This window comes from Phyllobates terribilis, unplaced genomic scaffold (genome assembly GCF_046119375.1).
Source record: "Phyllobates terribilis strain yellow unplaced genomic scaffold, ASM4611937v1 Scaffold_1__5_contigs__length_1240528914, whole genome shotgun sequence".
NCBI lineage: Eukaryota > Metazoa > Chordata > Amphibia > Anura > Dendrobatidae > Phyllobates > Phyllobates terribilis.
In genome coordinates, this window is record NW_027362761.1 from 816107137 (window position 1) to 816131507 (window position 24371).

The 24371-nt window shown below is 43.3% G+C and overlaps 1 protein-coding gene across 1 annotated transcript in view; it reads right to left on the reverse strand.

The window, feature by feature from the left end:
• LOC141152852 (probable E3 ubiquitin-protein ligase HERC6) overlaps nt 1-24371 on the reverse strand; it is a 70641-nt gene that overhangs the window by 39562 nt on the left and 6708 nt on the right. Inside the window, exons 4-10 of the mRNA XM_073637502.1 lie at nt 23668-23895; nt 23488-23582; nt 17759-17886; nt 17307-17440; nt 17077-17153; nt 5345-5463; nt 2668-2727 (exon numbers count right to left, since the gene is read on the reverse strand). Of these exons, the coding sequence (XP_073493603.1) occupies nt 2668-2727; nt 5345-5463; nt 17077-17153; nt 17307-17440; nt 17759-17886; nt 23488-23582; nt 23668-23895 (841 nt within the window). The remainder of the gene's footprint in view (nt 1-2667; nt 2728-5344; nt 5464-17076; nt 17154-17306; nt 17441-17758; nt 17887-23487; nt 23583-23667; nt 23896-24371) is intronic.

The following is a 24371-nucleotide window of genomic DNA, read 5'->3' on the forward strand; positions in this document are numbered from 1 at the left end:
CAGAACCAATGCTCCCACACCAATCGGCTCAAGAAGCTGAACTTAGGGCCCTAACCGAGGCCTGTAAACTAGCGGAAGGTAGTATTGTTAACATTTACACAGATTCTAGGTACGCATTCGGTATATCGCATGATTTTGGTCCAATATGGAAGTCAAGAGGTTTCCTGACGGCAGCAGGACACCCCATTAAGAATGCTGATGCGGTCCAGCAGTTAATTGATGCGCTACAACTACCCAAACAAGTAGCTGTCATAAAGGTAAGAGCACATACCAGACGCACCGACCAGGTAAGCAGAGGAAACGCGATGGCAGATGCAGCGGCAAAAACAGCAGCCTGTAAGCCGCAACAAGGGTCAACAGTACGTCAGTTAAGTGCCCCTAAAAACCCCTTTGTGTCGGAGGACATCTTACCCCAAATGCAGGCTCAGGCTCAAAAGGAGGAGGTTGATAAGTGGTTAAAGGAAGGTGCATGCCTAAATGAAGCAAATGGGGTATGGGGGAAAGGGACACGATGATGCCTTCCAAGGGCACTGTACCCAGCAGCTGCCCAGATACTACATGGGCCGACACACCAATCTAAAACAGGTGTGATGAGTGTGATGCAGAAATATTGGGTGGCACCAGGATTCTCCACCTGTATTGAAAACCTGGTACAAGGGTGCATGATATGTGCTACACATAATCAGGGTAGAGTAGTTAAAACACCACCCAAACACACCCCCCGGCCCCTCTATCCATTCCAGAGACTGCAAATTGATTATATTCAGCTGCCAAAGTCAGGATCATGGGAATATGTGTTGGTCTGTATTGATTTGTTCTCAGGATGGCCAGAGGCTTTCCCGATTGCCAAAGCCACGGCTGCGGCAACCGCAAAGAAACTGCTTGCGGAGGTTGTCTGCAGGTATGGGGTACCAGAGGTAATTGAGAGTGACAGAGGTACACACTTCACAGGTGAAATAATGAATGAAGTCATGTCAGCTCTAGGAATTCAACAAGCATTCCACACCCCATATCACCCACAAAGTAGTGGTAAAGTGGAAAGACTGAATGGGACATTGAAATTAAAAATTCAGAAAGCCATGGCTGAGACAGGAAAACCATGGCCGGACTGTTTACCGCTTGCTCTGTTTTCAGTAAGATACACGCCTAATAAAAAGACTGGACTCTCTCCATATGAGATATTGTTTGGCAACGTACCCAGCCTAGGGTGTTTCTATCCGCAAGCATTAGAAATGAACAACCATGTGCTAAGTTCCTACGTGAGGGCTTTACACAAAAAGATTAAGCAAGTACATGATAATGTCTTCAGTTCTCTTCCAGATCCAGATCAAGACTCTAGCAGCCATACGCTGCAACCTGGAGACTGGGTGGTTATAAAAAGACACGTGAGGAAAAGCCTAGATCCACGGTTTGACGGACCCTTTCAAGTTCTGCTGACCACAAGTACAGCCGTTAAGCTAGAGGGAAAAGAGACCTGGATCCATGCATCCCATTGCAAAAAGATACTAGGAGAACCAGCGGACAAAGAATGATGACATTGTTTATACTTACCTGCATCCTTACAACCACAGGTGCATGGACTAGGTTAGGCACCATGGATGGAGACGACAATAGATTCATTAGACACCATCTTGCTCTAATCGATGGACTAAAGGAGCAAAACCAGACCATTGCTAATTGTTGGATATGTACACATGCCCCTGTGACGTCCACTAGCATACCCTTTCTCGCTGTTCCAGTCTCATGGGAAGAGATAAACTTTTTGGTGAACTGTTCAGATACTTTGGCCAATAATTCCACACAGAGATTTTCCCTTCTAAATCTCGCAAATTGGTTTAAAGGTATCGGTGGATGGTTGGCTGGTATAGTGCAAGCTATTTTACAGGTTTTGCTAATGTGTCTTGCGGTTTATTTGGTTTTTAAGCTTTTTCTAATGTGTATTCAGCGTTGTACTAAAAGAAAACATAGAGATTCGTATTGATAAATGAAGGAACAAAAGGATGGACTGTTATAGCAGAAGATGGAGTCCCTCAAGTTTAAAGGTCCCATCTATGCTATATAAGTCTCACAGTTATTTTAGGTCAAAACAACAGCAAGCTGAAATGTTCCTTCTTGTATCAATAGCGTGTCCTTGCTAAAAAGATAACATGTACTCCCTGGCCAGATATTTCATCTTGTAGCAATAATGTGTTCTTGCAAGAAGATAAAATGGCCTTGCTAACCAGATAAGTCTAATTAAATATTTTAAAGCATACAGAAACTAGCTTTTTTTGCTTGTTCAGCTAAACTGTATAATCGAACCATATATGGCAAATCCGTTTCCTGCCTTCAGGGTGTATATTAGCCCTGTGTTTTGTAATAAAGGTTAGAGTATGTTTAGACACAAACATCCTGTCCTGTGTCTTCTTCTCTCCGATATCGTAATCCAAAGGATAGAAGACCAAGAATGCAGTGACGACAAAGAATACTTGTAAATTGGATTGCATTGGAACAGTATTTCCAAAATCAGTGGACTCCTTCATATTATTCTAAAATTATATTAGCACAGTACTTGGGTTATCATTTTCTCATATACAAATCATATAAAAAAATTCTTTCAACTACTGTAAAACTGTAATTTTCTAATGTAACAAAAAATAACAGCAAGAAATACAGTTTTTTCCATACCGCTTCTTGCAAAAACTTGCAGTCAGGCAAGCAGGGGATGAAAAAATTTTGTTAATTTCCCTGAAAAAGAAAAAAAAAAGGTTATCTAAGCATGTGATTTGCTTTTAAGTACTTGTCAAATGTATTGTAAACTGTAGGACATTCGGTATCACATGGGCAGACATTCCATTGGTGAACCTGTGCAGCCGCACAGAGGACAAAGAGATAAAGTTGCCCACTACCAACTCCAAAGCAGCAAACCGCTTCTGTCACAGACACATAAAAGGGCCAATGTACTGTTTTTTGCTCTGGCGTCCTCTTCAGTCTGTGTCTACCCCTGGGGTATGATCTCAGATTTATACAAAGTGCAGTTCTGACTATGTCTGTTCACTAATTAAGTTTATTAATGGGGTTGTCTTGTCCAAATCGATAAGTCTGCAGTCACTCTGTGTGACTGCAAGACTCATGAATTCCCCCAGCGCAGACAATGTGCACTGCGGAGATTCGCCGCTTTCAAATCCAGGACCAGAGGATATGTATGTGTTATACATGCTCCCAACCAGTGGGAGCGGCCTTGATTCCATACACTTGTATGGAGCGAGGCAACGCCCTCTAGTCGGGCACACCTAGTGGCCTGCCGTGTCACTCAATACAAGTGTATGGAGCAAGGCCACGCCCTCCAGTCGGCCCCACCCAGTGGCCTGCCGTGTGTTACTCAATACAAGTGTATGGAGCAAGGCTGCGCCCACTGGTCGGGAGTATGTATAACTCATAAATATCCTCCGGTCCCGCGTCTGAAACCGGCGAATCCCTGCAGCGCACAGTGCATACGCTGGGGGGATTCATAAGTCTGCACTTACTCAGAGTGACTACAGACTTATAGGTGTGGACCGGACAACCCCTTTAACAAAAGTTCCAAACTTCCTGCTGTTTGTAATAAACCAATGAAACAAGAACATTTTACAATAACTTAACACAAATAATATAACAAGTGGTTTCTCCAAATCTAACTACTGCAGCCTCAGAATTATTCAACCTCTCTATGAAAAGTAGTAGTCTGTAGAGCACCCTTTGATTGCTATGACCTGCTTAAAACTTTTTGCATAACCAGACACCAGCTTCTGGCACCATTCCTGAGGAATCTTGGCCCATTCTTCATAAGCAGTGGCCTCCAGTTTACTAATAATCTTTGGTTTCCATGCTGCCACCCTCTTCTACAAATCAGGTCAAAGATTTTTTTATGAAGTTCAAGGCAAGAGACTGACGGCCACTCCAAAATCTTCCAGGACTTCTCCTAAGGCCACGGCCTCACTATCAGTATTCGGTCAGTATTTTTTCTCAGGAGTGGGAGCTAAAACCAGGTGAGGAACAATCAGAGAAAAGGTATAATAGAAACAAGACACCAATTCTGCATTTAACACCCACTCCTGAGAAAAAATACTGACCAAATACTGATAGTGGAGCCGTGGCCTAATAATAGGTATAAAGGGTGCAGTAGAACCAGATCTATAGTGCCTAAACAGGCATAAAAGGTCGCTGTACCTTAGGCTATGTGCCCACGATGCAGAAATGCTCCGGATTTTTCCTGAGCGTTTCTGCATCTCCCTGGCAGAAAAAAACGCATGCGGATTATACATGCGGATTGTACATGCGTTTTTTCCTGCCAGGAACAAGTGTAAGTGAAGCATTTTTCACATGCATTTCCGCATGTGGGTTGTCAAGCGCTTTCCAAGCGATTTTAGCATCACTTGGAAAGTGCTTGACAACTTGGTCACACTAGTTATACTTATTATACTTACCTTCTGATGGCCCCCGTGTCTCACAGTGGTCTAAAAGGACCTGCCATGACGTCATTTAGTCATGTGACGGGTCACGCGACCGCCGACGTCAGTGGTCGCGTGACCCGTCACATGACTAAATTAAGTCATGGCAGGTCCTTTGAGACCATTGCGAGCTGCCGGGAAGCCAGGACGGATTGGATAAGGACACTGGGGGCCATCAGAACGTGAGTATAATGTATATTTTTTATTTTATTCTTTTTTTTTTTTTTCTTTACCATTTCTATGGTACCTGGGTCCGGAGGAGAGTCTCCTCTTCTTCAAACCCGGGTATCATCCGCACACTGAACCACATGATATCCGCATGTGCACATGTAGTGATGCAGATATTATGCGATTCAATGCAAGTCAATGGCGGCGAAAACTCAGCGATTCCGCAAAATAATTGGTAGTGCTGCGTTTTTTTCCGCAATGATAATCCGCAGCGGAAATTTCCGCAGCATGTGCACAGCACATGCGGATCATCATTGGGGAACATTGCAGACCTTCTAACAAGCGCTTTTTAAGCGTTTCTGCAGCGGAATTGCCGCTGTGGAAACGCTTAAAAAACGCATAGTGGGCACACAGCCTAATAGAGGAAAACAACTGTAATTTATATAAAATGGGTGTTTCTGTTACTGATGAGAACATTTAGGTCACACCTCTGCTGTTAATACACCATTTTATCAATGCGTGAGTATACTATTAAAGGCTTTGCCTCTGTGTAACTTTTCTGTGGTTTCACAAATCATGCATGAAACCCAAAAGTAATGGACCGTATGTAGTTGACTGCTGCATCTTACTCTAAAAATAAATTATACTTTATGTTTTCCTTGTTACATGAAACAATGGCCCATATAATAAAACTATTCATTAAAAACCTTTTTGCATCCTGCCGCTTTGGATTTCCAGATTTTGTATCTATCCAGTTCTTTATCACAGTCCCATCTAGTCGGCAAATCTTTTGTAAGTTATCAGCTATCAGAGTAATAGTATGAGTCTACAAGACAAAACAGAAGCATTTTGTTAATAACTGTACATAAATGAATAATGCAAAAGGAAGCAATATTATTCTTCTTGGAGAAAGAAGGCCTAAATCAAGTCCTGAGAATAAGGCTGCATTCACACATCCATGTGAGTGTCAGGCTACGTTCCCACGTTCAGTTTTTGCTGATTTTTTGTCGCTGCAGAATTTCTGCACCATTTCTGCACCTGTTATTTAAACTAGGATACTTGTGGGCTTTTATTGCGTTTTTGTGTGCGTTTTTTTATCATGTATTTTTATTGCGTTTTTGACTCATATTTTTAATAAAGCTGCTTTGTTTTCGATACTTCCTGTGTTTGGCTTTGACAAAACTTTATTAAAATAATGTAAGACAGTGAAAATTCAGGGTCAAAAACACATCAAAGCTCATTATGAGAACGTACCCTTACAATCCAACTGATTTTTTTTCTCAGGTTTCATCCGAGTTGCTTCCATTTGTTACTGTTCTGTATTTTTTCACTGAAGACGTGTGCTTGCTTCCAAGCCAATAAAAAGACCCCTGGAAGGTCACGTGTTTTTATTCAGAATTATCAATGAGCATCAGATTTATGAGACATTGATGCAAAACAGAAGACAAAAGCCTCCCGATTTGTATCTGTGTCTCACGGATCCCCATAGACTTTAATAGGCAATTATTTTTCGCAAAATCGGATCAGAATAGGGCATGTTCTGAGTCGCACTGATCTCACTTTCAGGGTCACAGGAGAGTAGATTCTCATATGCGAGAGATTATGTTAATGCCACTCAGATCAAACTCTGATCAGAGTGTCAGCTTAGTGTCATCCAATGCTCTCATCCTAGTAAACTGTCAGGAAAAGATAGAGAACAAAATTTCTCCATCTTCTTCATTGTCTGAGTCAGCGGAATATCATCCTAGTGCAGTCTGATGATTTTCACGCACCCATTCCATAGTGGAATGGGTGCAGGTCATCCTAATAGCGGAGCAACTCACAGCATACTAAAATACGAATCCGTATGCTAAAAAAAAGCTGATCGGCACTATCCCATAGAATAACATCGGTCCGAATTCTATCCAATAAAACATTACATAGCACTCGTCCGACGTATGAGCTTGTGTGAGTGAGCCCTCAGATCCATAATTTTAATGGATGTTGGATGTCTGAATATATCCATTCTACTCTGAGAGAGTGCTGTCTGATAAAAAAAATCAGACCACACTCAAGACATGTCACATAGATGTGTTAATGCAGCATTAGTCACAAATACAGTCATCGCAATCTGCATTTTTACTTTGTTGATAAACTATCAACAAAGTTCCTTGAACTGTTCCTGCTGCATGCAGATTTTGCTACAGCTTGTCCTGGATGTCACCATCTAATCTTACAACTCTATACATCTAATGCATGGATCAAAAAGTTATTACCCCTTTAGAAAAGAATTGTTATCCTGTTCTGCAAACCACAAGTCCACAGCATCCATTACCATTACCATCCCATCATACAATTTGTCGTAAATTTTCATCCCTTTAATGATCTTTTGAGTTTTGGCAAGAGATAATAATGAGATGGGGCCAAATTATGAGAATATGGCAGATTATCCTGCAAAAACAAGATGCCTTTGGAAAGTTTTTGCTGAAGTTCCAGTCTTCACCTGACGCGGTAAACTTTTCTTAATCACAATTTCAAAATGACAAAACCTGTTCTGCTAAATCTAGCAAGTGCACTTGGCAAAGGTAATACTTGTTTCCATATCAAAGGGATATCTTTTTGTCTGGTAGATACAGTGGGTACGGGAAGTATTCAGACCCCTTTACATTTTTCACTCTGTTTCATTGCAGCCATTTGGTAAATTCTAAAAAGTTCATTTTTTTCTCATTAATATACACTCTGTACCCCATCTTGACTGAACAAAAACAATTTAGAAATTTTTGAAAATGTATTAAAAAAGAAAAACTGAAATATCACGTGATCATAAGTATTCAGACCCTTTGCTCAGTATTGAGTAGAAGCACCCTTTTGAGCTAGTATAGCCATGAGTCTTTTTGGGAATGATGCAACAAGTTTTTCACACCTGGATTTGGGGATCCTCTGCCATTGTTCCTTGCAGATCCTCTCCAGTTTCGTCAGGTTGGATGGTGAACGTTGGTGGACAGCCAGTTTCAGGTCTCTCCAGAGATGCTCAATTGGGTTTAGGTCAGGGCTCTGGCTAGGCTAGTCAAGAATGGTCACAGAGTTGTTCTGAAGCCACTCCTTTGTTATTTTAGCTGTGTGCTTCGGGTCATTGTCTTGTTGGAAGGTGAACCTTCGGCCAAGTCTGAGGTCCAGAGCCCTCTGTAAGAGGTTTTCATCCAGGATATCTCTATACTTGGCTGCATTCATGTTTCCTTCAATTGCAACCAGTCGTCCTGTCCCTGCAGCTGAAAAACACCCCCATAGAATGATGCTGCCACTACCATGTTTCACTGTTGGGATTGTAATGGGCAGGTGATGAGCAGTGCTTGGTTTTCTGAACACATACCACTTAGAATTATCACCAAAAATTTCTATCTTCGTCTCATCAGACCAGAGAATCTTATTTCTCATAGTCTGGGAGTCCTTCATGTGTTTTTGAGCAAACTATGCAAGCTTTCATATGTGTTGCACTGAGGAGAGGCTTCCGTCGGACCACTCTGCCATAAAGGCCAGACTGGAGGAGGGCTGCAGTGACAGTTGACTTTGTGGAACTTTCTCCCATCTCCCTACTGCATCTCTGGAGCTCAGCCACAGTGATCTTGGGGTTCTTCTTTACCTCTCTCACCAAGGCTCTTCTCCCACGATTGCTCAGTTTGGCTGGAAGGCCAGGTCTAGGAAGACTTCTGGTGGTCCCAAACGTCTTCCATATAAGGATTATGGAGGCCACTGTGCTCTTAGGAACCTTGAGTACTGCAGAAATCTTTTGTAACCTTGGCCAGATCTGTGCCTTGCCACAATTCTGTCTCTGAGCTCCTTGGGAAGTTCCTTTGAGCTCAAGATTCTCATTTAGGCTGACATGCACTGTGAGCTGTGAGGTGTTATACAGACAAGAGTGTGAGACTTTCCAAATCAAGTCCTATCAGTTTAATTAAACACAGCTGGACTCAAATGGAGGAGTAGAACCATCTCAAGGAGGATCACAAGGAAATGGACAGCATGTGACTTAAATATGAGTGTCTGAGCAAAGGGTCTGAATACTTATGATCATGTGATATTTCAGTTTTTCTTTTTTAATAAATTTGCAAAAATTTCTACATTTCTGTTTTGTTTTTTTTCAGTCAAAGAGTGAAAAATTTAAAGGAGTCTGAATACTTTCCGTACCCACTGTATGTTCAAGGCGAACTATTTATATTTATCATTACCTCTCATATTTCTGCAAGAGAACAAGCATGTGCTTGGGGCACACCTCTATGAAAGACAGCCGGCGGCTGCAGTGAGGAATAAAGTTCAATTTCTCCCGTTTGCCGGACTTTCAGTAATTTGGCTGACAATCTTTCTAATGCTATTAACTTGTAGACTGACCCTAGATCTGCAAGTTAATAGTGTTATCTGACATGGCAGGTTCACTTTAAAAAAAGACACGACACTTGACGAAACTAGGGCAAAATGCGCATTGGGGTGCCAGGGTCATATAGAAACTCTCTCTTCTCCTCATCACAAGATGTAAGTGCTTTTTTAGTGTAACTTATATATCTCATTTGGGATTGTTCACAAGGACATATAATAATAGGCACTGGGAAGCATACCATATAACTTACAAACATTAACGCCTTCATGACGTAGATATACGCCGCATGCCGTGTCTCCCCCTTTGATGCGGGCTCCAGCGCTGAGCCCGAGTCTTTGCCAGCACATGACAGCTGATCTGATTAGCTGACATGTGCCCCTAACAGCCGCGGGTGGAATCGCGATCCACCCGCAGCTGTTAACATGTTAAATGCCGCTGTCAATCTCGGATCAATCTTGTGATCTGCATAAAATCGCGGAAACATGTTCGATACTGATCCGAGTGTCAGATCAACATTGGTAATGTAAGTCTATGGGTCTGTGAAAAAACTGGACCATCGGAAATCAAAGTGCTGTTCTTTATGCAAGGACTGCTAGATTGGAAAAGATAGAGAAAATTCTACTTTTTGGTTTCTCAACCGATAAAAACTGATGAAACTCGGAACAAACTGTGATAGTAAAAACTGACACACTGACCACACTCTGATGAAACTCTGATAAAAAAAAGTCGGCTGAAACTCTAACCGGATATCTTGTATGAGAAAATCACTAACGTCTCAATGATCCCTTACTCTTCGCAGCTTCAAAAATATTTTCCCCGCAGAAAACACACACATATGTGTACAAGCCGTACTACTGGATTATGCCGTGTTTATTAGTTGAAGTCTAGGGTGAATGGATCATGTACGTAAGTGTTTTTGGTGTGATACCCATACAATTTCTGTCACTACCAAGAGCAATTAAAAGGAAAGTGTGTTGGAAGTATGAGTTTCATCTTGTAAGATGGTGACATTCTGTAGCTATTATGTATTGGGGATATACAGCTCTAGCAAAAATTAAGAGACCACTCCACAGTTTTCTAAAAATCACCATCTCTACATGTGTGACAGCCATTCCATTCCAGTGTCAGTTGAATTCCAACCAAAGTCCACCTCATTCTACTTAATTTGCTTCTGATTAGCTGATCACCTGAACCAAATCTTATGTAACGAGGGAAAGTATAAAAACCACTGCTGTGGTCTTCACAATCCTCTTGCAATAGGACAAGCTGGATGGCAAAACAAGTGCTAGGAATAGCTCAAAAGTAATTTGAATGAAAAAAATAACTTAACCATGCCAAAGAAAAAGAAAAGTCTTGAGTGTGGAAAAGAAGGGCTCAATTCTGGCTTTACTAGCAGAGGGATACAGTGAGCGTCATATTGCCTCCATCCTTAAAATTTCGGAGACGGCAGTCCATTACAACAAGGTCAAGCCGCAGACATTGGGGACAACAAAGCTACAGACCGGCAGAGGGCGAAAGCGACTCTCCACTGACCGGGATGACCAACATCTTATTTGAATGTCACTTAGCAACTGCAGAATGACATCAAGTGACCTACAAAAGAAATGGCAAATGGCAGCTGGGGTGAAATGCACGGCAAGAACAGTTCGTAACAGGCTCCCAGAGGCAGGCCTCAAGTCATGTAAAGCTAGAAAAAAGCCTTTCATCAATGAGAAGCAAAGGAAAGCCAAGCTGAAGTTTGCCAAAGGCCATAAGGATTGGACCATAGAGGACTGGAGTAAGGTAATCTTCTCTGATGAGTCTAATTTTCAGCTTTGCCCAACACCTGGTCATCTAATGGTTAGACGGAGACCTGGAGAGGCATATAAGCCACAGTGTCTTGCACCCATTGTAAAATTTGGTGAAGGATCGGTAATGATCTGAGGATGCTACAGCAAGGCTGGAATTGGGCAGGTTAATCTTTGCGAAGGACGTATGAATCAAGCCGCATATAAGGTTATCCTTGAAAAAGACGGATTTTGGTAAGACCTTACCTGTAAAATCCTTTTCAGCGAAGGAAGGAAGGGAGACACAGATCCATTACTAGTGGGTAGGCGGAGCCCCACAGGATAGTTCACCTCAGATTTATAAAAAGTGACGACCGGCCCCTCCAGCTTAGGCTCCTCCTATTCCCATGTTCCTCAGTCCGTACACAAGCTAAGGAAGAGCAGACAACACCAGCGGAACAACACAACCCCTTCTGAGAAATCAGAAATGCGAGAGAACAGGTTATGCATATAACAGAAAGAACACACAGTCCCAGGCACTACTCACTGGACCTGACAACTGCGATGAGCTGGCAATGCTGGAACAGAGCCCTAGCGCGCCGACCCCAGTCCCGATGACCGCCATCAGAGAGGAGTCGCGCCGCATCTGGAAAACAATAATACACTTCCCTGGGAGGGTGCCGTGTCTCCCTTCCTTCGCTGAAAAGGATTTTACAGGTAAGGTCTTACCAAAATCCGTCTTTCAGCAGCAGAAGGGAAGGAAGGGAGACACAGATCCATTACTAGCGGGACGTCCCAAAGCAGTCCAGAACTCAAGGGTGGGAAACAGTGGCAGAATCGCCAACACCCCAACAACTTAGGCAAGCGCGCAACAAGCGCCAAAACTAGATAAAGATATAACCTAAACCACCGCCGCCTGCAGGACCCTGCGTCCCAAGGCCGCATCGGCGGAAGCACTCACGTTCACTTTATAAAATTTAGTAAAAGTGTGGACGGAACGCCATGTAGCTGCCCGGCAGAGCTGCGCTGCCGAGGCCCCCTGACGAACAGCCCACGACGAACCAACCGCTCTCGTGGAATGAGCTCAAACCTTAACCGGACAAAGCTCGCCCTTGAGGTACGCCTCCAGGATAGCCGAACGTATCCACCGAGCTATAGTGTCCTTGGAAGCCAGCTGACCACGCCGACGACCAGCAGGAATCACAAAAAGAGAGTCCGACTTCCGAAACCCTTGCGTGATGGTAAGATAGAACTTCAAAGCCCGCACCAAATCCAACGAGTGCAAGGCCCGTTCCTTTGGATTCCTTGGTTTCGGACAGAGAGAGGGCAACACGATGTCCTGATTGACGTGGAAACGCGACACCACTTTGGGCAGAAAATCGCAACGGGTACGAAGCACCACGCGATCAGAGTGGAACTCCAGAAAAGGGGGCGAGCAAGACAGTGCCGCCAACTCAGAAACCCTTCTCAAAGAGGTGACCGCCACCAGGAAGGCCACCTTCCAAGAAAGCAATTAAAGCGCAGCTGAATCCATAGGCTCAAACGGCCCGTGCTGAAGAGCCTCCAAGACTAGATTGAGCCGCCAAGGAGCCACAAACGCCCTCCGGTGCGGGAACTGACGTGCAATCCAGCGAAAAAACGAAAGCACATCCCTGCGCGAGACAATAGCTTTCCGAAAAAGCACGGATAGTGCAGATACCTGACCCCGCAAGGTACCAACCGCCAGACCCTTGGCCAAACCACATTGCAGAAAAGCCAAGAAGTTGGGAATGGAAAAAACCCTCGGGTTCCTTGACGATCCAGAACACCATGAATAGAAGGCCGAGGTAGTATCCAGCACTGCGTCCCTGCCATATCGGGCCGCCTCTTCCAAGAGCTGGAAGAGCCTTTCCACTTCAGACAGCGGAGTTCCATCTTGCCATGCCGTCCGCAGCTGATCCTACCACCGCAGCGAAGCCTCACCAGCCCACATGGCCCCCAAGGCCGCTCGGAATCCGTGACCCGCGGCCTCGTAGATGGACTTTGCCGCTAACTCCGTCCTTCTGTCCAGCGGGTCCTGAAGACTCGCCTTCCCTTTAACAGGAAGCAAAGAGGATTTGCTCAGCTGAGACAATGGCACATCCACTTCAGGAGAGGGGACCCAATTAGTGATCGTTTCCGTGGAACAGGGATACAGGGCATCAAAAAACCGCAACCCTTGGAAACATTTATCCGGACACAGGCGTTCTTTCTCCACCGCCTTGTTAAGTTCGTCGTGCATCGGCAGCGTCGAGCGAGCCCGACGCGACTCCTGATACAGCCGGGCCGATTTGCCAGGGCGCCCCGTCACCTCTTCAGACAGTTGGAACGCTTCCCGCATAGCTTCAACAAAAGCGTCCACGCGGCCTGAAAGCGAAGCAGAGCGACCCCGCCGATTCTCTTCATCAGAATCGGAGATCTCACCAGAAGAGTCTGTCGGCGATTCTGAAGCCTCCGACGCACTGCGTGGAGGAGACAGCGCCGCCACAGGCTTGTGACGCTTCTTGCTTCTAGACGTCGGTTGGGACTTAGCAGAGACCCAATGACCCAGGAGGTCAGACAGACTGTCAATGGAGCGAGTGAGCGCCTCCACCTTAACATCACTGAGACCCCCAACTAGCGTCGAACCTGATGCCATTGAAGACCCCGGCGTATCAGATATGCGTGACCGATCCTGAGGCGGACCGGGAGAGAGGTCTGCGCCCCCTGGTCCCTCATCCGACATGCCCCCACACAGTTGCGAGCGTCGCGGATAAGGCGGTAATAACCTTACAATGGGTACAGTGACCAAGGATGTGTGAATTCCACTACCACAGCCTGTTCTTGCACAAAAAATCACCCGGCACTGAAGGGTTAAAGCTCCTCCTTAGAAGGAGAAAAGCTACCCCAGCGGCCTGCAGAGCAAAAGTTAACCTGACACACTAGAGAGAAGCACCCTCTGATCCCAGAAAGGTGCACCTCCAGAGAGGGTTAACAGCCTGATGGCCAGACCCCGTTCAGAAGGGGTTAATGCTACTGATCCGCACTACCCTTTTTGTGAGGTGTGCGTCAGAGCCATCTCAGCAGGGAAGTAGCAGCGCTGTATACAGCACACCCTGTCAGCCTAGGACATAAGGAAAGTGCTCTGCGCTGTAATACCCAAGAAGGAACTTTCTGCCTAAAAGGCAGGAGAGACTCACCAGCTGGCGTAGAGACTGCTCTTCTCGGTGTGTTGAGAGCGGGGAGCAGGGAGTAGGAGACGCTGCACGAGGATGGACGCTGGCCGGAAGAAGAAGGGGCTGGGACATCTCCAGCGCGCGCTTTCCAGGCACTTCCTGTCACGAGCTAAGAAGACCGACAGCAGAGAGACGCTAAGCCACGCCCCCCGCCGAGCTACGAACGGAGCGCATGAATCCTCCGTCCCTGCTCCCCTGCCAGCCGAGGATCAAACGCTGCATGCAAAGGAGAAATCCCTGCAAGCCAGAAAAAAACAGCAGTCACCACACAACACATATACAGTGACAGCGGCTGCCGCAGCAGCCGCTGAAAGCACTCAGTAAGAGCACTTACCCAGCTGAGCGCCACAGGGATCCCAAGGGATGTGTGGCGGCGTGGCCCTTGCTCCCTCCCCACGGCGGAGCGCACAGGGACCCCACAAGAGCGGTGTGCGTCTCCGCCAGGGAGCGCCCTGTATCCCCCGGGGCCAGCAGGGTTCTGCGGGGACCTCCTTAGGGGGTACGCAGATCTGCCAGGGGAGGGTCAGGGGTCCCAGCAGCGCTGAGACCTCTAGACCACGGGGGGTCCAGGTCTCCGGAATAAAAATAAGAAAACCTTCTGAGGAGCTGCGAAAGCAGCGACTATCCTCTGCGACCTCAAATTTCAGACTGAGGAACATGGGAGTAGGAGGAGCCTAAGCTGGAGGGGCCGGTCGTCACTTTTTCTAATCTGAGGTGAATTATCCTGTGGGGCTCCGCCTACCCACTAGTAATGGATCTGTGTCTCCCTTCCTTCCCTTCTGCTGCTGAAACATTAGCTTCCTTCTGCTCAGGCAATGTTCCCAAACTCTGAGGACTGTTTTTCCAGCAGGACAATGCCCCATGCCACACAGCTAGGTCAATCAATGTGTGGATGAAGGAGCACCACATCAAGACCCTGTCATGGCCAGCCCAATCTCCAGACCTGAACCCCATGGAAAACCTCTGGAATGTAATCAAGAGGAAGATGGATAGTCACAAGCCATCAAACAAAGAAGAACTGCTTACATTTTTGTGCCAGGAGTGGCATAAGGTCACCCAAAAGCAGTGTGAAAGACTGGTGGAAAGCAGCCAAGACGCATGAAAGCTGTTATTAAAAATCATGGTTATTCCGCCAAATATTGATTTCTGAACTGAGTTAAAAAATGAGTATTGTTGTTTCTAAATGAATAAGAACTTGTTTTCTTTGCATTATTTGAGGTCTGAAATTTTGACGATTTCTCATTTGCTGCAAATAAATACAAAATTTTTAGCTTTGAATTTCGGAGACATGTTGTTAGTAGTTTATAGAATAAAACAACAATGTACATTTTACTCAAAAATATACCTATAAAGAGAAAAATCAGAGAAACTGAAAATTTTTCAGTGGTCTCTTAATTTTAGCCAGAGCTGTATAGAACAGAAACATGTTTGCCATAGTACTTTGTTAGGATAAGAGGAATGTGAAGCGAGTTGTTTTGTTTGCTTGTTTTTTTAAATGTTGTGAATAATTAGACAGGGGAGAAGTATGTTAGGAAAAATATCGTTGCTCAGAAACAAAGACTTTTTGTAGAACAGGAGCGCCAATTTTAACTTTTGTTCTACAGTAGCAATCCAATCCAGATGAATACATGGTATAGGATGTACATTGTCAAACAAAGTCTACTGAATTCTCAAGAACGATGGTGAAAGCCACAAATTGTTGATCAGTGGTCTGAAAAATCAGTCAGTCCAAGGGCTCATTCATACGTCTGATTTTCTTGCACGAGTGCTGTCCGTGGTTTTCACGGAAAACACTCATAACTATGATAGTCTGTGGGGCTGTGCACATGTATGATTTTTTCCTCGGACTAAGTGATACGCGGAAAATATCAGAGATATGTCTGATTTTGATCTGAGGGTTGGATCAAAATAGGCAATACAAGTCAATGATTACATTTAAAAAAACGGACGACACTCGAAAGACATCCGAGTGCAGTCTGATTTTCAAAAACTTTCAGAATAGAGAAGATGGAGAAACTTTAAAAAAAATAAATAAATAAATTTCCAGGTAAGCAAAAAAGGAATGACACTTGAACCACTCTCTGGTCAGAGTATGATCAAAGTCTGATCAAAATAATCGGTCCATTTTTCTCATACGCTGAAAAATCGGAAGTGTGAATGAGACCTAAATGGGATTTTACTCAGGTGTAGTGTGACATGCAGAAGTAGCACTGTTGCTTCGAAAGCATCAAGCAACTGTTACAAATAACACAAGCACAGGAGACAGGAAGTATTGTGCTTCAGAAGCATCCAGCAACTAGAGGGGTGAACACAGTCACAGGAGACAGGAAATGTTTTAGCAGAGCCCCAGGGGGTTTGTGGGGAACTTGTTATTGTAGTCTGGCTGAAGCCAAAGAGAAAGGTGGTGGTGTGTTATCTGGATCTGACAGAAGGCAACTGAACAGGATTCAGATCAGGAGAGAAACTAAACACAGGTCAAATAAACTCTGTGAACTAACAGTGCAGAGTATTATCAGGCAGGAAGATAAGGACTGGAAGGAATTGTGTCACAGGGATCATCTCCCTTATCAAACCCTCCTCCCCTCCATCTCCATGCAGGATAAAGAATGCTGTGTACTATTGTGTCCTTGTGAAGGAAAAGCCTATGGTTGTGTATGCATAGAAGTGTGCTGCTAAGAGATCTAATCTATGCTGAATTATGCTACTGAAGAGACTGTAATACTGTGCCTTGTGAAGAAACTTCTGTATTGTTACTGGAGCCGGTTGCTCAAGAAACTCACACTGTACTGTAATGAAGATTGTTGCTATAATATCCCTGAATTGCACTGACCTTGCTTCAGATTAAATTCCACTGTTAAACTGTTGAAAAAGACTTTTGTCAGATGTGTCTGGTCAGCAATTGAATCTATCGTGTGCCTGAGAGAAGCTGCAGCCTATGGTCTCCCTGAGTAACAGTTCCCCCAGGATTCAAGAGAATTCATGAAACCCATCTCGCCCTATCTGAACCTAGCGGCGTGCGTGTAACAGTATAATGTTTAATGACTTATCAAAAAAGTCTCATACTCTTATCATGCTAAATGAAGTCAAACCTGCGGTTGAAGAGTGGAGGTTACAAAGCTGACATTGTGTCCAGCGAAGATCTGCTTTAAATGAATGTCCTTGAGATCTGGAAACAGAGAACATTAGAAAACCTTCATGAAAATACCTTAATGCATTCATTGAAAATTGTACAACTAGATCTAGCATGTGTTACTTTATCTATTAATAACTTCACAACATTTTTACATATCCAATTAATTCTGAACAAAAAACACTGTACCTTTTGAACTGAACAGATTGCTAATGTCAAATGTCAGTGACTCTTCGGACGGAAGATTATCAGGTTTCATTTGCAGCCCAGGACCAAATGATACAATTTGATGAGACGAGAAAACATATAGATGTGTGTGATAGCTAGAAACACAAAAAAAATACTATTGAATAGGATTGTCTATAGAAAAACTTCACTTATGCCTGCTTCACATATATATATCTTTGAGACTGTCGAGTTCAAGTCAGGAGACCTACTGCTCTTCTGTAAATTGAGGTCCATGATCGGATATGTGACGCCAGCCTAACGCTGTATATTTGATGTTCAATTTGTATTAAATCCACCTTAATACTATAATACGAAACAAAACCCCATTCACATGCAGCAGAAAAATGCAGCTCTGCTGAGAACATGCTGTGGATCCACTGTTTGTTGTAGGTTTTTTTCCAGATTTGTCTTACCTTCCACAGGCGATCTGTGAAACCTGACCTTCATATTCTTCAATCTTCTGAGGCACAGAAGTGCAAGTAACAGAACTGTTCCCTAGCTGTCCATGTGAGCCTTCTCCAAAAGTGTACACCGTGCCTGCCTGATACAAATATAAGGTCAGCAAATTAAATTTGGAATATGTTAGTATTGCTTTTGCTAGAATCTGCAGTAGTTAGAAATTAATAACAAATATAACATTGACGAGAGAATCATTTGTATTGTAAAAAAAAAAAAAAAAACCCTACCACTTTAAATTAAAGAGATTTCTTATTGGACATCGGCTGTCTTAAAAGAAAACCTCTTTTTTCACATTTGTTAGACAATATGAATAGGGCTGTCAGAAACAGAAGAATTTTTACCACCCTAATTAAAGACTGTGGAGAATAACAACTTATCCTTCTCCTCAGCTGAAAACAAAGACTGAGCACCCCTCAACAATGATGGAAGTCTCAGAGTATGGACCCCCATCCTTCATTGAAAATGAGAACTTCTTTGTGGCATTTTGATCACATAAATAATAGAAAATCTCTAGCCTATATTTATTAATGTGTTTAGTCCAGTTTTTCGCAATAAATTTGACTGTTTAAAGGGAATCTGTCATTAGGATCAAACCACCTAAGTCGTCTATATGGGCTTGTAGGTCATAGAACGCTGAATAAAATGATACCTTGATATCTGTGATTCGAAGTTTTATTCTAGAGAAGTCCACATTTTTCTTATATGTAAATCAGCTATTAAAATCTATGGGCCGGACATAGATCTCTGTGAGAATCTGTCTACAGAGCTTATTTGAAATGAAAGGGGGCATTACCATTGTGAGACAAGTAATGACTGACAGTCTGCTCTACTGAGCTACAAGTCCCACACTGGTAGCTCCCCCTTTCATTTAAAATAAGCTCTAGAGGCAGATTCCTAGGAAGATCAGTGTCTGGCTCATAGATTTTAACTGCTCGTTTACATATTTAGTAAAATGTGGATTTCTCTGGAATAAAACATCAGATCGCAGATATCAAGGTATCATTTTATTCAGCTTCTTATGACCTGCACGTCCATATAGGAGGGTTGATACTGCCGACAGATGCTCTTTGAACTTGCATTAAAATGATCTCCAAATTTATACAAAAATGTTCTGACTTTTTAATTGTCAAAATTTAATACTAATTAGGAAAGCGGGCATGGTCTGACAGGAGATGTAGTTCAGGTTGTAATTATTACTTGGCGTAAGAAGAAGTAGCATGAATTTATGATGATATTCTACATCTGCTCTCAACAGCCATAGAATGATTTTAATCAGATATTTTATGTGAGGTATAAAAAACAAAAGTATTATAGGTAGTGGACCTAGGGAGCACAGAGACCACTTCATTCAGAAAGTTTACAAATGAACACTTGAAAGATGTTACAAGACATCTGTACATGGGGATGGGCTCATGTATCATTAAGATAAGCTAAAGCCATAAAACTGAGGTTTTTATTACAGATGGAGGGCAATGGAGGGGCAGACATTAGGGATCTAGAGTCAGTCTGATAAGGGTGTAACCATGTAGTGGCTCATAAATCTGGGGGTTAAATTGAGCCCATTTGTCATTGACTTGACATTTGTTATCAGTTAAGAGTACCTGGATTTGTCTAAGGGTATGTGCACACGATGCAGAAATGAAGCAGAAAATTTCTGCATCATTTCTGCATCTCCCTGGCAGAAAAACCGCATGCAGATTGTGCATGCGTTTTTCCTGCGGAATACATGCGGATTCACATGCGTTTCCACATTAGTTTCCGCATGTGGATTGACAAGCGCTTTCCAGGCGATTTTAGCATCACCTGGAAAGTGCTTGACCACTAGGTCACACTATATAAATCCATGCAAACGGCATGGATTTATATAGTGTGACCCGAGAGAGTGGTAAAAATAAAAAATAAATGTATACTTTACCCTCCGATGGCCCGCGCTGTCCTGCTCACTCCGTTCTCCCTTGCCGGCAACATTGAATTGAAAGACCTGCCGACGTCAGCGTCACATGACTCTGACGTCAGCGCAGGTCCTTCAACTCACTGCAAAGTGCCGGGAAGCAAGCAGGAGCGGTGCGCGGGCCGACAGAAGGTAAGTATACATTTATTTTTTATTTTATTATTTTTTTACAGATTTTTTAATGGTACCTGGGTGTGGATGAGACTCTCCTCTCCTCCACACCCGGGTACCATCCGCACATTAGAATGCGTGGATTACGCATCTACATATACAGTGATGCGTAATCCATGCGGTCTAATGCAAGTCAATGGCGGCGAAAACGCCGCGTTTCTGCAAAATTAATGGACATGCTGCGGATTTTTGAGCGCAGCATAAACGCTGCGGAAAAATCCGCAGCATGGGCACAGCACATGCGGATTATCATTGGGGACCATTGCTGCCCTTCTACCATGCGTTTTTAATGCGTTTTTAATGCGTTTCCGCAGCTGCAAAAACGCTGCGGAAACGCATTAAAAACGCATCGTGTGCACACAGCCTGTCATTCTTAAAATTAATTTAATGTATTAAGACTTTTAAACCTGTCAAACTGTCTCCTGGTCCAGAATATTATTTTGCCTTGTGTGTTACCAGACTCCATTTTACTGTATGTCTGTGTTACAGGAAAAAAAATCTATCTTTGTACCGTATGTGCCGATAGATGGCAAAATATTCCAAACCAATAATTCTCATTAGTTGATACCATTTAATGACTAACTAAGATTATAACAAATAAGCAATCTTTGTGGAGACTACTCAGGTCCCTTCATTACGCATAGTATAACATAAATTCTGAAAAGTTATATGTTTATGCACAAGAGGACATAGGAGAAGTGCAATAAAGTGCAATAAATAAGACAAGTGACACCAAGCAGAACTATCAGTATGGGAAGAGGAGATACAGTTGTGGCAGTAAATATTGGTACAGTTTATATATAAGGAAAGCTTTATTGTCCCCTGATTGACACCAAGGTCTGAGGAGCACATTTCATAATTTATATAGAAAGATACAAATCCATGCGACACATTCATTCCTGCTCTGAGCATGTCAAATGATGTGATTAGTTTGTACTCCCAGACTTTTCTGTCTCTCTGGCATTTAAAGTTACCTTTCAATACTTATATTTTCATGTTCGGGATGCTGTGATCAGGGCTACAAAAAATGTTTGGCTGCACATAGATTTTTCCTTTTTTCTAGTATTGTGTGGTGATGAGAATTCATCCTTATTCTAAGCTCTTCTCAGACATTTGGAACATATAATTACCGAATTTGTACCATATTTGGACCATAAGACGCACTCCCCCTCCCCCCCAAATTTGGGAGGAAAATGGGGGGTGCGTCTTATGGTCCGAACCAAGGTTACTGGGGAGTTGCGTTGGTGATGGAGCGGCATCGCAGAAAGCACGGTCCCTCCCTCAAGAACCCGGCGGCGGCAGAATCGGTGAGATGCTGCGGGCTGGTGTCAGCGGTCAATCGGAGCAGAGTGCACTGCTTTTCCGGCGGCCGCAGCCATCTTCCTGAAGCCATGATCTGCAGGCCCATGGCTTCAGGAAGATGGCTGCCAAGATCCCAGTCTGTGCATGTTTGTATTGTATGGTCCAGGCATCAATATAATAAATAGGTTCATTCAAATTACTCTGCATGAACCGGTCATCAATCAGCATCATGAACATGAAAATATTAGTATTGAAAGATGACTTCACATCCCAGAGAGACATAAGAGTCTGAGAGTACAAACTTATGACAACCTGTGACACACTCAGCGCAGGATTAATTTAAGTAATGTGCTGCACAGACCTAGTGGGAGCCTCAGAATCTTGGACCAGACCTAAATCAGTGGATAATAAAATTTTAACACTCCTTATCAATGAACTGCACCAATATTTACTGCCACAACTATTTCTCCCCTTCCCATATATATCATTTAGGAGCATTGAGCAGAAGTGTATGCAGCACCTCAGCCTTATCAAGCTGTCTGAGCATTACACGGAGCCAGGATCATTCAAGTGACCAATGGATTTCAAAAACATTGTCACTGACGTCACCTGGCTGAAGCGATCAAAGACAGAGGACATTTCTTCAAACCGTGATTCGGTGTCTCAGCCAGTATACTGCACCGATGACTCGGGGTAACGGTTTTCTAGTTTTAGAGTTTTTACTTGATAATTATAGCAAAACCACTTCACACCTACACACATAGTTTAGCTAAAAACATTATTGCAGTTATTATGTAATTGCTTTCAAGACTCTGGGATTAGCTTAATAGGAAATTTTCTTATGTTATGTTCCATTTAAGTTAGGTGGCTGTTTGTATGAGAAGAAAGGTAAATTCTAGAACATTTCTTTACTTGGTTTTCTCAAAGACAATAAATGGAGCAGAGTTACACAACCTCAATGGAGCAAAGGTGTGTTTACTCCATGGAGAACTCTCAGCAGTCGGACCTCTAGCAATCGGTAAGTTATACCCTGTCCTATCGATAAGGGATAATTTTCAATCTTGAGAAAAATGTATTAATATAGAAAGGTTTATTTTAGGAATGACAGAGAGAGAAAAATAACTTGTCATTGGCACAAATCTTCCTCGGTCTGGGGCTACATGCATGATCTCGCCTCGTGGGATAAGGATGATTCTGAGAAAGGTCAGGAATCAACCCAGAACTACATGGGAGGATATGGTCAATGATGTGAAGAGAGCTGGGAACACAGTCTCAAACATCACCGTTAGGAACACACTACGCTGTCATGGATTAAAATCCTGCAGGGCACGCAAGGGTCCCCTGCTCACGCCAGCACATGTCCAGGCCCGTTTGAAGTTCACCAATGACCATCTGGACCATGGGAGAAGGTGATGTAGTCAGATGAGACCAAAATAGAACTTTTTAGTATCAACTCGACTCACCGTGTTTCGAAGAAGGATGAGTACAACCCCAAGAACACCGTTCCAACCGTGAAGCATGGTGGGGGGAAACATCATACTTTGAGGGTGATTTTCTGGAAAGGGGACAGGACAACTGCACCGTATTGAAGGGAGGATGGATGGGGTATCGCGAGATTTTGGCCAACAGCCTCCTTCCCTCAGTAAGAGCATTAAAGATGGGTGGTGGCTGTCATAAGGTGGTGGTTCCAGCATAACAATAACCCAAAACACACAGCTAGGGCAACTAAGGAGTGGCTCTGTAAGGAGCATTTCAGGATCCTGGAATGGCCTAGCCAGTCTCCAGACATGACCCCAATAGAAAATCTTTGAAGGGAGCTGAAACTCAATGTTGCCCAGAAACAGCCCCGAAACCTGAAAGATCTGGAGATCTGTATGGAGGAGGGGGCCAAAATCCCTGCTGCAATGTGTGCAAACTTGGTCAAGAACTACAGGAAACGTGTGACCTCTGTAATTGCAAACAAAGGTTGCGGTTCTGTTTTTCTAATGTACCAAATACTTATTTCATGCAATAACATGCAAATTAATTATATAAAAATCATACAATGTGATTTTTTGTTCTTTATTTTTAGATTCTGTCTCTCAAAGTTGAAGACTTGCAAAATTGGCAGTGTATCAAATACTTATTTTCCCCACTGTATATTACTACTGGATAATTCAGTGTTCTAGGAATATGGAAGCCCTCAATATTTTTAGTATATCAGGTATTACAGTAACTATTCTCATATTGGGTACAGCGAGTATAAAATGTCGTAATTACCTTGCTTAATACAGCCGTGTGTTCATCTCCACAACTGATATAGATAACACCTTTATCTCTCAAAGAACTTACTGCATATGGTTTAAACACACCAGCTAATAAAAACAAAAGGAAAAAGAAAGGTAACTCTTCAACTAAGTATTCATAGAGATGCGTAATATGACCATCAGCACAATTCACCTTTTAAAGTATTGCTCTGAAGTCCTATTTGTCCTGCATTATTCTTTCCCCATCCGAACACAATTCCTAACATCGACAGAGCAAAACTCTGAGAACCTCCTGCAGAGACTTGAACCAGTGGAACTCCCTTCACAGACTTCACAAGTTGAGGGCTTGCTTGGTAAGGCACCTGTTTGCCTAGCCCCAGTTGACCAACATCATTCTTTCCCCAAGAAAAAACATTACTATCTGAAAAATAATGGCAAGAATACCATTAAGAATATAATTTTTTACACCTAAATGAAATCCAACATTAAATAAGTAAGCATCAATGATGAGATCCTTACAGATTCTATGGGATAGGGCACAGGAGTAGTACTGATGACAAGGTTGGAGACATCTCACTATGCTTTGGCTGAAGAAGAATCACAGTGGATCACGCTGGAAGTAGAAAACTCCCAACGTGATCCATCACAAGATAGGGGTCCACTTTGATGTTTCGATGTGGAGGCTCTTTCTTCTCAAAATTTGTTCGTGTCTCAAATCTCCAGGTAAGAATTGTAGTGACTGAGTGTAGTGATTATTGCATCATAAGAAGGATCAGCCTGGAAAACCTCTGTATTAAATGGGCCCTAGGAACCTATAGAATCCTTACTGGAATCTAAAGTGTGTTCATAAGTTATATATTCTAAAGAAAGGACCTAATTAATACTATTATTTGGTAA